A 15,362-nucleotide genomic window follows, 5' to 3' on the forward strand; every position below is an offset into this window, starting at 1 on the left:
TAAGTGGCTGCCTTCAGCTCAGGTCATGATCCCGTGGTCCTGGGATGGAGGCCCCAACAGGGATCCTGTTCAGTGGGGAGTCTGCTTCTCCCTCTCCTTCTTCCCCTTGCCCCACTTATGTGCGCACCCTCAATAAATAAATAAAATCTTTAGGGGAAAATAAACACCAAAACCTAAGCCACCTGCATCCCACCATTAAACCAGCTAAAGCTTCAACTCCTGCTAAATTCTCTAGTTTTGGGTTTTCCACTTTGTGTTTGGACCCCTAGTGATTTCCTTTACTTCCTTTCAAACTCACCTATACATTTGAAAGGATGCTATATTTTATTCTGTATTTCTATATGTTTTACAGTATGGAAAGACTTCTAGGTTGTTTTCACCACATTACTGGAAATGGACATGAAGAATTATTTTTTTTAATTTTTTATTTATTTATGATAGTCACAGAGAGAGAGAGAGAGAGAGGCAGAGACACAGGCAGAGGGAGAAGCAGGCTCCATGCACCGGGAGCCCGACGTGGGATTCAATCCTGGGTCTCCAGGATCGCGCCCTGGGCCAAAGGCAGGCGCTAAACTGCTGCACCACCCAGGGATCCCATGAAGAATTATTTTTAAAGGAAAATAATCTTAGGATGGCAGGCAGCACGGACTTAGCTGTTAATCCTTTATTGGGAAGGCCCTCCCCTTTCATAGAAGAATGTAAATGGATTCTTTCCTGCCCTACTTCATTTTAAAATATTTCTGCTTGCCTACAAAAGAAAACAAAACTGTCAACCTACTAGTTACCTAAGTTCTGCTGATTTATTTATTTATTTATTTATTTATTTATTTATTTATTTATTTTTATCTAAGTCTTGGTACATTTGGCAGGATACCAGATTTCCTGCCAGTTTCTTTTTTTTCTTATTTTTTTTAAAGATTTTATTTATTTATTCATGAGACACAGGAAGAGAGAGGCAGAGACATAGGAGAGGGAGGAGAAGCAGGCTCCCTGTGGGGAGCCTGATGTGGGACTCGATCCCAGGACCCCGGGATCACGACCTGAGCCAAAGGCAGACACTCAGCCACTGAGCCACCCAGGTGCTCTTCTTGCCAGTTTCTTGCAAAGGACTAAGTTGAAGGTGGGGAGGATGTGTGTCACAAATGTGCATATATTATGGATGGGTCATTTTTAATGTGAGAAAATTGATCAGGTGAATGATTCTCAAGTTTTCTGGTGAGCTCTGTTACAAAAGTAAAAGCTGTTTGGCATGCCTTTTAGAAAGGAGAGAGTAATTTATCTCCTTTCACACATTTCAGGAGTGAATGTATAATATAATATGGATACAGAACAGGTTGTAAATGGGTGAATCTTGAGTGGTTTGTCATCCTCATTTTTTCTTTCTCTAGTCATCAAAATCCGGCCTATCTACCTCAGAATTACCTTTTTACTTAAAAAGTCTATCTAGTCTTGTCCTTCAGTCCTTGGCACTGTTGTGATTGTAATCTTCTTTAAACATGTGCTTAAAATACTTTAGATGTTCCCCATCACCTTCAAAATAAAGTGCAAACTCCTTAGCATGGCATAACTAAATAGTCCACGTCTACCTTGTGATTGTTTTATTTTTTATTTTATCTATTTATTCATGAGAGACACAGAGAGAGGCAGAGACATGGGCAGAGAGAGAAGCAGACTCCCCACAGGGAGCCTGATGTGGGACTCGATCCCAGGACCAAGGTATCATGACCTGAGCCAAAGGCCGACGCTCAACCACTGAGCTATCCAGGCATCCCCCATGTCTACCTTGTGATTCTTATTGAGATTCTCCAGTATTTATCTTGCATTTCTGTTGCACCACATTACTAGCACTTCCCACAAATTCTACATATTCTTATTAGGCCTCAGAAAATACTTAATGAAAATATTACTGGCGGGGAATCCCTGGGTGGCTCAGAGGTTTAGCGCCTGCCTTTGGCCCAGGGCGCGATTCTGGAGTCCCGGGATCGAGTCCCACGTCGGGCTCCCAGCATGGAGCCTGCTTCTCACTCCTCCTGTGTCTCTGCCTCTCTCTCTCTCTCTCTGTCATAAATAAATAGATAAATCTTTTTTAAAAAAGAAAATATTACTGGTTTTATTTTATTTTTTTTATGTTACTGGTTTTAATGAAAACATTATTGATGAATTTGCTTCCGTTAAAGCCAGGAAAGTAAACTTTAATAAATTCTGGACTGGGCGTAAATGAAATATTTAATCTTAATGCTGTGAATTTTAATGTATCTACTTTTCAATTTTTCAACTGTTTTAGTGTTCTGGAAAAAATTAACCGTTCAAGATTACATAAAAACATGTATATGGGACCTACATTTTTTCTGTTGCCTCAGACTCCAATGTGGCTCAGTATGGCACTTTTGTTGATCTTGTCCTTTTTTAAAATTCTGATACTCTGTTCATCATGGATTTTTGCATTAATTTTCACTGACAAATACTGAATTATCTAGATTATGGAAGTTTTCTTTTTGTATCTCCTTAAGTTCTGTACACACAGTGAGTGCCTTATTCACCCCACCCTTATCCTACACTTGCTTGAGATCCTTAGGTATAGAAATAATCTATTTGAGACTAGTGGGCATCTGAAAGTACTGCAGTTGAAATATAGAGCTTTTATTCCTGAAAGTGGTTTCCATCATACCTCTCCACTTTTTAGTACAGAGTTCAGAGTTCTGAAGTGGGGAGAAATTTTATTTTTAAAATAATATTTATTTTTGAATAGGTAATACATTTACATGATTCAAAATTCAAAAGGCATACAGAAAAGATATATAGCAAAGTCTCCTCCCATCCTTACCCTCTAACTACCTAGCTCCACTACCTGGAGGCAACCAGTGTTAACAATATCCTTCAAGAGATAATTATGCGGGATCCCTGGGTGGCGCAGCGGTTTGGCGCCTGCCTTTGGCCCAGGGTGCGATCCTGGAGACCCGGGATCGAATCCCACGTCGGGCTCCCGGTGCATGGAGCCTGCTTCTCCCTCTGCCTATGTCTCTGCCTCTCTCTCTCTCTCTGTGACTATCATAAATAAATAAAAATTGAAAAAAAAATTTTTTTTTAAAAAAGAGATAATTATGCTTCTTCAAGCAAATGTATAAATATATTTTAATCTCCTCCCTTTTACACAAACGGTAGCATATTGTGTCTTGAATCTTACTGTTTTAACTACATATTAGAGCTCAATCCATATTTGTATATAAAGGGGTTCTTCATTTTTATAGCTGAAGAGTTAAGTATCTCATTGTAGCAACATTATTTAATCAATATCTTATTGAGAGTCACTTGGGTTGTTTCCAGTCCCCTTCTGTTACAATGCTGCAGTGAAGAACTTTGTCATTTTGAACATGTGAGTATATCTATAGGATGAATTCCTATAAGTCAGATTTCTGGAATAAAAGGTTTGTACATATATAATTTGGTAGATATTGTTAAACTACTGTCCAAGGAGATGGTACCAATTTATACCCCCACAAGCAATGTAAGGATAGCTGTTTCCTTATATCAGCCCACAACTGTGTGTTATCAGACTTTTGTTTTGTCAGTCTAACAGGTGAGAGATGATATGTGTCGGTTTTTAAATTTCTCTTAAATATGTTCACATGTTCACATGTTCAAGAGCCATTTGTATTTCCATTTCTTTGAATTGTCTCTTTATATCCTTTGTCTATTTTTCTATTGAATGGTCTTTTATTACTGATATGTAGGGGCCCCTTTATATAATAAGGAAATTAGTCCTTTGTAGAAAAGTTTCAAATATTTGTTTTCTGTTTGTTGTTTTTCTTTTAACTTTGCTTATGGAAAGTTTTGCTGTTCAAAAATTTTTATATAGACAAAATAACAATCTTTTATGGCTTCTGAGTTTTGTGTGAAGTAGGGAAGCTTGATGAAATCTCACTCAAGAATAAAGACTGAGGGAGATCTTAATAATCACTATATCAGTAAGGAAGGGAATGTGAATCACTTGACTGTTAGAAATTTCTGAAATTCAGGACGCCTGGGTGGCTCAGTGGTTGAGCATCTGCCTTTGGCTTAGGGCATAATCCTGGGATTCTGGGATCTCAAGTCCCACGTTGGGCTTTCTGCAGGGAGCCTGACGCTCCCTCTGCCTATGTCTCTGCCTCTCTCTCTGTGTGTTTCTCATGAACAAATACATAAAATCTTAAAAAAAATAAATTTCTGAAATTCCAAAACCTTTTCTCACATTTATTCTATATTTTGTCCTCATGTCTATTTCCCTAGAGTGATTCAAAGCAAAACCCTTAACATGTTAAGGGCCTACATGCTTGTCTTGAATAGGAAAAATGGGGTGAATTGAGAATAAAAGTTAATCTGGTATGAAGAAGAATTCCAAAGTGTTAGCAGCTTTAAGAGGAAAAGAAAGCATCCCTGGGACCTGCCTGAGGGAAGAAAAAAGAAGAAACTGCTTGAATAATGGGGATTAGCTCTTTCCACCAGGTGGTGTATCCTGCCACAAAATGATAATGAAAGATGGCGTTTAGAAAAAGAACTAGACAAGAAAGAAAGAAAGAAAGAAAGAAAGAAAGAAAGAAAGAAAGAAGAAAAGAAAAGAAAAGAAAGAAAAGAAAAGAAAAGAAAAGAAAAGAAAAGAAAAGAAAAGAAAAGAAAAGAAAAGAAAAAGAACTAGACAGTGTTGATAATGGTTCCTCTTTCGTGACAAGGTACAACAAGCAATATGATGACCACATTCGGTTTTTAAACAATACTAGTTTAGTACACAAGTCAGTCACATAATATAGAAAATAGCTTAAGCCTTATGGAAATGACTATAGGTCTCAAGTCCGGTTTAACAAATATTGCTGAGTCCCTGGCTCCTTTTTCCTTGTTGTCATTCTACTCCTGCTTCCTTTCCTTATCAAAGTATTGTATTAAAACTCAAGTGGTATTTTATCTTTTTTCTTCCTGGCTTCTCAACTTTCCTGGCTCGCTGCCCAGCCAGGAGTCTGCTTTTCCCTTTCCCTCTGCCCCTGCCCCCTGCTGATGCTCTCTCTTCGTCTCTCAAATAAATAAAATCTTTTAAAAATAAGTTTACAGAACATTGTATTTGTGAGTAATCTTTTAAGTATTTCTGACTTTAGGGGTGATGTTCCTCAAGGGTGATGTTCCTTATGTTCCTCAAATTGCAAAATGGCAAGAAACATTTCCAGGGGTTACCCAGACACTGGAACTGTGGAACTGGGGATAGTCATTTGTGTACCTTCCTCTCTGCTGCCTGTTCAACATGATCAGTTGATATCTTCCTCTCTCCCTACTCACCTTTGCTGGCCCTTTGAACCTCAAGGCGTCCTTTCATTGGCACATTATTCTACACCCTACCTCCTTTCCTATCATGTTTTACTTCCTTTCCATGATACTCCAGATTTCTCTCACAGCTCCCCCATATTCCTAATATGTCCCCACTTGCACTATTTGAATCCAGTCATCCAGTCTCTTGCCTGAATTAGTGAAATACTCTTACTACCGTTCTCTCTGCCTTAATCCAACTTCCATCTAGCTGCTTAAGGGATCTTTCTAAATATATACATGATGGTAAGGGGAAGACTCTCATTTATTTTAAATAATTTTATATGAAGTTTTAAAACATGCATGTAATACTGTTGTCATTTAAAAAGTGCAAATAAGGGATCCCTGGGTGGCGCAGCGGTTTGGCGCCTGCCTTTGGCCCAGGACGCGATCCTGGAGACCCGGGATCGAATCCCACGTCAGGCTCCCGGTGCATGGAGCCTGCTTCTCCCTCTGCCTATGTCTCTGCCTCTCTCTCTCTCCTCTATGTGACTATCATAAAAAAAGTGCAAATATTATATTACTCCAATGTTTAAAATTCCCCAAGTTTCCCGTTGATTGCGATAAAACTCAAAATTCTTTTTTTAAAAATCAAAATTCTTAATGTCATTTGCTCCATTAGCTCTGCCACTTCAATTAGTCAACTTCTTTAAGTGACTTTTCTCTTGTTCTCCCAGATAATGACCCTGCTACGTTATCAAAGATGCTCAGTTCTGAATAATAGTAATAAATAGCTACCTTTTAAGCATCTACAGTGTGCCAAGTGCTTTACACGTGATCTTCTCTTTCAACCCTGTAAGGTGGGCATTACCATTTCAGTTTTATAGATAACTGAAGATCAGAGGTTAAATGACTTCCCTAAGATCACACAGGTGTTGGCAGGCAGAATCAGAATTTGAACCCAGATTTCTTTAACTCTAAAACCTATGCTCTTTCCACTATATGATGCTATTTCTAGAATGAAATGTTCTGGTAACTCTGGCCCTACCTTTTAAAGAAACATTACTTCCTATCTTTAAATACATTAAGAGGTAGTTTAGTGTAGTAGTAGCTCCTCTCTCATAGTTGTAATTTTTTAAAAAGATGACCCATGTAAAATACTTAGTACAATACGTGGCAAATGGTATGCATACCGTCAGTGAAGCATAGCTATTATCATTATATTGCAGATACATCTCAAAATTCTCTTGGCCCTTTTGTTCATCTAAATCCCCAATCAGGCTGAGTGAAGTAAGTCAGTCGGAGAAGGACAAACATTATATGTTCTCATTCATTTGGGGAATATAAATAATAGTGAAAGGGAAAATAAGGGAAGGGAGAAGAAATGTGTGGGAAATATCAGAAAGGGAGACAGAACGTAAAGACTGCTAACTCTGGGAAACGAACTAGGGATGGTAGAAGGGGAGGAGGGCGGGGGGTGGGAGTGAATGGGTGACGGGCACTGGGTGTTATTCTGTATGTTAGTAAATTGAACACCAATAAAAAAAAAATAATAATAATAAATCCCCAATCAGTATGTCTGAATCCTGGCTTGCTATGTCTTAATTGTCCCTTCTATGTATTTCTGTGTATATTGTATAGGCTTTGCTTTTTTTGAGTGATTTTTTTTTAATAAAGATACAGCTTTAGGGGCATCTGCCTTTGGCTCAGGTCATGACCCCAGGGTCCTGGGATCTAGCCCCGTTTCAGACTACCTGGTCAGTGGGAGCCTGCTTCTCCCTGTCCTTCTGCCTGCCACTCCCCCTGCTTGTGCTAATAAATAAAATCTTCAAAAATATATATAGCTTTAGATACACAACACCAATTTTACTAGTTCACACATTAAATGGCTAACTGTTGAAATGTTCATTTGTTAAGGTGTTACTGAATGTAACAATTTGTCAAATTGCTTTAGCATTTCTTATCTGAGTAATAAAGTAGTAATTCAATTAGTTTCTTTTACTGCAGGATTTGTTGTTTTTGCTGTGTGTAGTGACCAGTTCCACTTGCTTATCTTAGTGGGACCTCATGATGGCCCAAGTCACCTCCTAGTGTATATTCTTATCTATTCTTCTGTTGGCTCACTTTCTGTGTCAGTTATCAAGTTTGGGCATTGCCTTGAGGCAGCAGTTTTATGGGAGCCAATCACAAAACCAGCCCTCAACTGGATACTTTTGACTTGTCTTATGATTGGTGTAGCATTCAAATGAACTATCTGAACAAGGCCTTGGTTACTTTCAGTACCTATGTAGTCAGTCATTGACATGAAGTGTTTGCTTTCCCCGACAGCTGTGATCACCTTCTCTGCCATTCATTGAAAGGAATGGCAGCATAGACCCTCAACAACTTTGGTTAGTACCACCCGTCCTTACCATAGTTCTTGGCTTTTTCCTCCACACCTTTTGAGTTGTCTCTTGTGGTCTGTATCTGTTGTTCTTGGACTAGAGTTCAATTAATCTAAACAAACCCTTTTCTACCATGGAATAAAAATGCAAGTTACCAGACTTTTCTGCACCAGCCTCTTTTGAGTCCAGAAAATGAGGCTGGAAGAGAGTATGAAGTCTTAAAAGAAGCACTATTGGGTGGTCTTTGAAACAAAATCTTCCTGGGCCAAGATTTTTTTTTAAGGTAGTGATAGGAGTGAAGTGGTTTAAAAAAAAAAAGGACCACTGATTGCCTTGCATGTAAATGTTATCTTACATGGAGTTTATTGACTTGTTATAATTTTATCATTTTTAAAGATTTTATTTATTTATTCATGAGACACAGAGAGAGGCAGAGACATAGGCAGAGGGAGAAGCAGGCTCCCTGTGGGGAGGCTGATGCGGGACTCAATCCCATGACTCCGAGATAACAACCTGAGCGAGCCAAAGGCAGATGCTCAACCACTGAGCCACCCAGGTGCCCCAATTTGTTATAATTTTAAACCTAAACTCCATAGAGATTTGTTACCATAAATAAATACAAAGTTCTTGATTTCCTTTTATCTGTCATCCCTAATGTTCATTCATAAACTCATGGGCATAGGCCTCAGGGATAGTCTCGATTCAGTTTTCACAGTATGCTTAGGAAAATCCTAGAGGTCCTGAGACAGTGCCTTAGGCACCACAGGAGTGGGTGAGGTAGGAGTGGGGGTGACAATAGTGGGCCTCCAGATATCCCTGCCACTGCCTGAGCAGCTTTGTTTTCCTATTTTATATATTAGGCTTCTAAGATTTCATTTCAGGGAAAGAGTCTGCTAATCCAGTCCTTTTGTTTCAGATCTGGAGTCTTAAGCATTCTACTCTGAATATTGAAATGAGAATACTGAGTGTTGTTTAGATCTGACAGTACCATCTTTCTAGCAAGATTCTGAAAGTAAGGTTCTGAGATTAACAAAGCAAACAAAAGCTCACAAATTGTTGCTCTGGTATACTTAACCTCCTTGATGAGGGGGACAAATGTTTTACCTTTTCTTTCCCATTATCTTGTACCTAGTAGCGTTGAAACATATACTTGCTGCTCAAGCATATTGTATAAATCCGACAGACCTCTTTCTCATTATGTACATTAGCTGAGCAAACAGTTAACACTATAAAAGAAAACACTTAAGTTTGTGTCTAAATGTGATGAGAATATTTTAATACTAAATGAAGGAATGATATAGTTAATAAATAATAAAACAGCAATGTATAACAAAAAGGAAGAATAAGGAAGAATGAATAAGGCAGACTAAAGGACCCTTCCTTTAGGACTTGAGGGTTTCCATGAACACTAAATTTTGTGGGGAAAAAAAAATCAGTGGGATATACAGATACAAAGTATATACTAGATACTTGCCCTAAGAGCCTGATTTCTCCTGTACTTCAAAGTGCCATTATTTTTACTACTGTACATGTTTTCCAAACAATATCCAGACCCTCCTAAAACTTAAGTTATTTCACATCATTCATCTGCTAAAAGCCCTCAAGTGGCTCCCCATCTTGTCAAGTCCTTGCAATAGCCTATAATGCCCTACATGATCAGTGCACTTACCTGCCTCCCAGTCCCAGTCTGTCTCATGCATAGGTCTCTGACTTTATTTACCATTCTCCTTACTCATTTTACTCCAGCCATATTGACCTTTTGACTCTTCCACCTTAGCAGCATGGCATGTTGCTCTGACCTTGGGGCCTTTGGACTTGCTGTCACCTCTGCCTGAAATGTTCTTCCCAGATACCAACATGGCTTGATCATTTAATTTTTTCAGGTCTCTGTGAAATGCCACATTCCCAAGGAGGCCTTCTCTAACCATGTCTCAAATAACAACACCCCCCACAAACATTCCCTTATACCCCATACTCTTTTTCTCCATGGCACTCATTATACTGACGCACTGACATTTTATGGGTTTGTTGCCTGTCTCCCCTCTCTAGAACATAAGCTCCACAAGAGCAGGAACTTTGTTTTTTGTGCACTCCTGAAGCCCTGGCACCCAAATCAGTGTCTGGCACAGAGTAATCACTTAAAACTTTTGTGAATTTTCCCACCAGACTTTTAAAAAATTTCCTTGTAGTCCCCATATGGTGGAAATAAAAAGGACTTGAGGCTTCTAGAAATATGTATTTCCCCCAAACCCTCATGGTTCTGATCTAGAGGCTTCCATGTTAGGTCTACACTCCACTCTACTCGCATTTGAAGCTAGGAGGGGAATCCAGTCAATATAACCTCTTCTACTACACTCAGGGAACTGACTGTCAGCATTGAATTCCTTTCTTCCCTATCCCTTCTCAAAGTTCTCCTTTCTCACAAAAAGGTAAGACAGACATCACTGAAATACCATGCTATTCCTTGCACAGAGTAAGTACCCAGACAAACTATACTTCAGCCTTGGAGCCAGCCTACATTGAATCTCTCCAGGGTGCAGGTGATAACCAGAATAGAAAGCCTTCTCAATCAGAGTTGAATTTTTTATAAGCTTTTATTTCAGTGATCAAAAGAATGCAGTAAATGGAATCTATACTGATTAACATTAGGCATGCACCTCTACCTGAAACTGCTGTTAGCTTTTGACTGGCCTAAATCTTTATAAACTATTTAGGCACATCTTTGATTTTTTTTGGACCCTGATATACAGGGTAAGTAAGCTTCTTCCTTGTGACAGTTTAGTACTGAGAATTATGCTCACTGGCTGATTCCTTTATATCTAAAGGCCTCTAGACACTCAGGCTACCTGTACTACCTTGAGACCATAACTTATACATTAAAGTAAATCACAGCATAAGGGAAGGAGATAATCTAGAAAGCTGAGTGTATTGTATTAACATCCCATAGATTTCTTTCCAGCACTGATAGTCAAAACACTAGATAAGGAGGCCTATAGTTAAGTACCAAATTACTTTTCTCCACCTGCTACCCTTTCTGAGAGACACAAAGATGTATCAATCTCCCCAGAAATCTGAAATGAATCCACACAAATGACAGATTTTACTTTATGTGGTCCCACTGTCAAATTAGAGAAAGCAGTTCCACTATCAAAATTATAGGGAGCAGTTTATGGGACTTTGAGAAAGCATAGTCCCATATACAGTAATATGCATCTAGTAGTTTTCCCATTCATCTGTCAATTGTTTTCACAAGATTAGCATTAAAAAACAATCAAATACATATATGACCCTCAACCCCCCCCCACACACACAAAATTGGTCTTTGTTCATTCTCAGATGACAGGATGTCCCAAGAGTGACAAAGGTGGGAGCCAATCCCCCCATAGCCTTTTCTTCAACTATCCCATCAATCGTTCTTCATTTCTTGAACTACCTTCCTTTTCCAAAGAGGTAATGCTGAAATCAGTCAGAAAGGCTTTCTGAGAAAACTGGCTTGGATTTCTGGGTCTGTTCCAGTCGATTCAAGATGAATTGGCTTGTATCAATGAAGCGCTCAACGCAGTTCACAAAACAGGCCTCAGCCCGACTGTCCAACTTTGGCCCAGGCTTGTCCATGCACTTCTCCTGCTCAGGACAAGATACAAAATCACAAAAAGAACATGGGGAAATAATCGAGGAGGGCGAGGAGGGCGAGGTGGGCAGGGGGGAATTCTTGTTAGAGGAAAAACTTCACCACCTAAAAACAGTATCTGATATGTTACTATTTCACATTTGGCATGTGGCAAGCAGTTATCTACAGTTTTACCTTAAATTCTCACAACAACCCTACAAAATAGATACTATTGTTAGTCCTTACTTTACAGAGAGGGAAGGGTGGCTGAGATATTTTGCCCAAAGTTACTGGAACAGAAAATGGCGGAGCTATTACAGAGCAAACAAAAGGAGGGGGGGTGCAAAATACAAGAGAGGTAAACTTTCACTGAATTTGGTTGTAACTCCACAATGCTGCCGCCATTAATTGTTTTTAGGTGAACTCCAGGAAAAAAAAGGGGGTGAAAGAATAAAGCACGGCAGTGACACTCTAAAACCTACGAAAGGAAAAAAAGAAATCTATTACCTGATTCTGTAACACTGTCTACTTAAGCCAGAAGTTCTTGAATACTGTCATGATGTATGGAAAATTATATGAATTTTCCTAAATGGCCCACAGAATCTGAAAGAAGCTTACAGATTCTTAAAGGAGTCCTTAACCACAGCCCCTCCTGGCCAAAATGTAATGAATCACAGATTTTTTTTTAAAGAATCAAAGCACCAAGGAGTACAGAAGTAAGCATTTGTTAGGGGCCAGAGTCCAGCAATACTGTAAGTTTATGTGAAAGGGGCTACAGAACTGATGACTGTATATAGTTCAAGATTAAGTGGTTCAAATGAACTTTGTTCGTTATTCTTTGCTGTGTACACAAGCCTCTCACACTGTCCACTTCCAAGGAAAATTATCCTTAGCCTCTGAATTCTATGGGTTTTCTTTCCACAAGGCAGGGCAGTTATGCTGTCCTTGATAGCCAGAGAACACTTTGATCCCAAGCTGCAAATGCCTTCCACCCTTTGCCAAAGTTCCCTCACAGGACATATCAATTCTTCAACAGTCAGACCTGAAAGGGCTTAGTATTACACAACAATCCAACAAGAAAGCAAGTAAGAGAGAGTGTGTGTGTAGAGATTACACCACTTTTACAGTTAGTGGGCTAAAGCCACTCATTTCTCACGGGCGATGGTTAAAGCAACTGGGTAATCCAGGTAAACCGTGAGGAATCCAGAACAGGAGATTCACTCTCTGGGAATAGGGGCTGCAAAGATAAAATCTCAGTATTGGTGGCTCTCATCAGTCTTGGTGATCAGCACTTGGCAGCTTCAAACTCAGGTGCCTAAAGTGCTGCTCTGGACAGGGGCAAAAGTCGGCTGTGATCCCCAGTCCTCCCTCTGCACCAACAAAGCCAAGGTCTGGGGTGAGAGTGCCCCGAGAAGCGGAGTCACCTTTTCTATCTTCCCGCTATGTCTGAGCAACGTGAGGAAATCAAGGGAGCGCTACTGGGTCCTCCCCCTCCCCGAATTCCGGACGTCCTGGCGAGTCTCGCCTGGCAAGGTCGGGGGAAAGTAGGTACCGTGGCCAGGTCCCAGCCCCAGGCTCCTCACCCAACAAAGTTCCGTCATCTGGTGCACCAGTTGCTGGAAGCGTTGCTTTTGAGTCTCCACCTCGATGAAATGCTGCAGCTGTGGATCCACCGAGCCCAAACCCGCCGCGGATGAAGACGAGGAGGAATCCATCCCAGCACCGCCACGCGTGCCTAGACGAACTCCGCACCAACTCACCGACCTTCACGTGTCTCCGCGACGGAACCGGAACCACAACCAGCCACCTCCCGGCCCACCTCCGTGAGCGCACTGCGCCGGCGCGTGGCCCTGTGCGCGGGTCTGCGCCCGCCCGCCCGCCGCTCCTCCCAGCCTCCTGTGCGCCCGGGTCCCGCCCGCTACCCCGAGGCTGCGCCCCACGTGAGCCCTGAGGCCTCGGAGCTTGCAGCCCAGTGCTGCGGTGCTTTCTTCTTCTATAGGAACGAGAAAGGGAAAAAGGTAAAAGAGGAAGTTACTTAAGTCAAGTTACTTAACACGTGGCCGGGTTCCGGCTGGCCCAACAGCCCCGCCCCTGCCCACTTCCAAATGGGCCCGCGCTTTTCGTGCTGCAGTACTGGCTCTCGCTTGGCCCAGACTGCCATCCTGGGGCGACAGTTCTTTGATGGTGTTTTCCCTCCTATCGGAGGAGAAAGAGGCTCCGGCAGAATTTGTCCCCAACTTTCAGATTCGTTCCGGTAACAATTCATGCCTGTCGTTTGCCAGGCACTGGTGCTTTGCTTGTGAGTTTGTCTCTGACTCGGAGCCAGAATTATCCAAGAGCCAGAGGGGTTAAATTGCTGAGGATCTTGTCCAGTTCTCAAAGTAGGAATATGCCAAACCAATGCCACACAAAAGTTTTCTGGAACACTGAGAGTGTTTCCGAGAGGTTGCGGGATTAATCGAGACAGCAAGAAACTTTCATGCATTCCAGTAATTTTATTTTATCAAAACACCCCCCTCCCATTTTTATGACACCCTTTTATTCTTGTCAAATTCTGCCTCCCCCACCAAGCTCTAATGCCTACCCAAAGAGTTGTTGGACCCCTTGTCAGGCTATTTACATCCCTCCCTCCCCCAAACTTTCTATTCCAAATTCAGTCTGTTTTCATACTCATGGAAAATTTTCTCTCTGAGGACAATACCAGACACAATAATTCCTTGGCTTTTGCTTAGAAGGTACTATCTCAGGTAATCAAAGAAGAGAGTCATTCCTAGATGTAGAGAGGGGCCTTTGGGTATTCATTGAGAGTACAAAGGCTCCAGGGCCTGTAAGCCTGGGATTTCCTCAGAAGAAGTGAAATTGGGCCTTGTGGAAGAGAGGAATAGAACCAAGAAGCCTATTGGTGAACTCAGGATTCTTCATCCATGACATCTAGGATGTTGCTCAGAAGAATTTTGAAGGTAGGACGTTCCTCTGCTTTCTAAAACCAAAGAAAAAGCAGTGTGTTACAGTGGGCTAGAATCCAGAATTCAGGGGAAATGCAACATGTAGGCAGAAATGTTTATTAAGTATATACAATATGACCTGTAGCATACCCTGTAAAAAAAAAAAAAAAGGAAAAGAAATAGAAGTGCTCCATGAAGTCCTTGTTCACTTTTCATCTTCAGTAGCTCAGGTGATGAGGATAATTTGCAAATTAAACTAACAAACACTGATTAAAACTGAGGGCAAATTCATTACAAAACTGTACACCAATGCATCATTATTTTGGATCCTCAAATGAAAAATGGCTACTAAACAAGTTTAAATGTTTGCCAGATCTGAACTCTTGTAAGCTTTCTTTTTTAATTAATTAATTAATTAATTTTTTATTGGAGTTCAATTTGCCATCATATAGAATAACACCCAGTGCTCATCCCATCAAGTGCCCCCCTCAGTGCCTGTCACCCAGTCACCCCCACCCCCCACCCACCTCCCTTTCTTGTAAGCTTTCAAACACCATTCTATCATCCCGTAGCCAAAGTTTTAGCAAGGAATTAACATTTCAAGACCATGGGCTGCATCACTGAGCAGGGCCCCCTCGGGCACCTGGGACATTTTATTAGTACTGTCCGGCCTTTAGACTAAGGCCTTTTGTGAGAGCCATGGTCCATAAACCCCTGAGGTAGTTAGTGATTCAGGGCATATTCATGCCAGAAAGGTCTCAATCCATCAGAACCAAAAAGTCATCAATTTCTTTTTCCTTTGAATCAGTGGTTTGTAAACCTAGCTGAGTACCAGAATTTCCTGGGAAGTTTAAAAGGACATTTCTGGGTTCTGCTTCAGACACACCTAATTGGAATCTCTGAAGATAGGGCCCAGTCATTTGCAGTTTTAAGAGTACACCAGGGATTCTGATATGCATCCAATTTCAGGAGTACTACTTTAAACAGGCTGTGGAGACAGTACCTGTCTAAAACAGTCAACTAGTGGAGTGAGGACGTCCTAGTTGGGAAGGAGCAGAGTCCATCCCCCATAATCCTGCATGGCACAGGAGAGAGAGGGAAATGTTTGTCCCTTTCTTCATGCTTCCTTTGTGACCTAAGTCATTTGTTGAAGGG

General features: G+C 41.0%; 2 protein-coding genes across 5 annotated transcripts in view; both read right to left on the reverse strand.

Annotated features, from left to right (window-relative positions):
- Positions 1–10,227: 10,227 nt before the first annotated feature.
- TIMM8A (translocase of inner mitochondrial membrane 8A) lies at positions 10,228–13,079 on the reverse strand. The gene is given in 2 exon segments (NM_001252367.1): positions 10,228–11,276; positions 12,846–13,079. Coding segments are annotated over 2 exon segments (294 nt in total). The 5' UTR covers positions 12,978–13,079; the 3' UTR covers positions 10,228–11,114.
- A 655-nt stretch (positions 13,080–13,734) lies between these two features.
- Positions 13,735–15,362, reverse strand: part of BTK (Bruton tyrosine kinase) — a 31,721-nt gene continuing 30,093 nt past the window's right edge. For all 4 annotated transcript variants that reach the window (XM_038587869.1, XM_038587870.1, XM_038587871.1 and 1 more), the window contains one exon: positions 13,735–14,242. In XM_038587869.1, the coding sequence (XP_038443797.1) occupies positions 14,171–14,242 (72 nt within the window). In that variant the 3' untranslated portion in view covers positions 13,735–14,170. The remainder of the gene's footprint in view (positions 14,243–15,362) is intronic.

Source organism: Canis lupus, chromosome X, assembly GCF_011100685.1.
Source record: "Canis lupus familiaris isolate Mischka breed German Shepherd chromosome X, alternate assembly UU_Cfam_GSD_1.0, whole genome shotgun sequence".
NCBI lineage: Eukaryota > Metazoa > Chordata > Mammalia > Carnivora > Canidae > Canis > Canis lupus.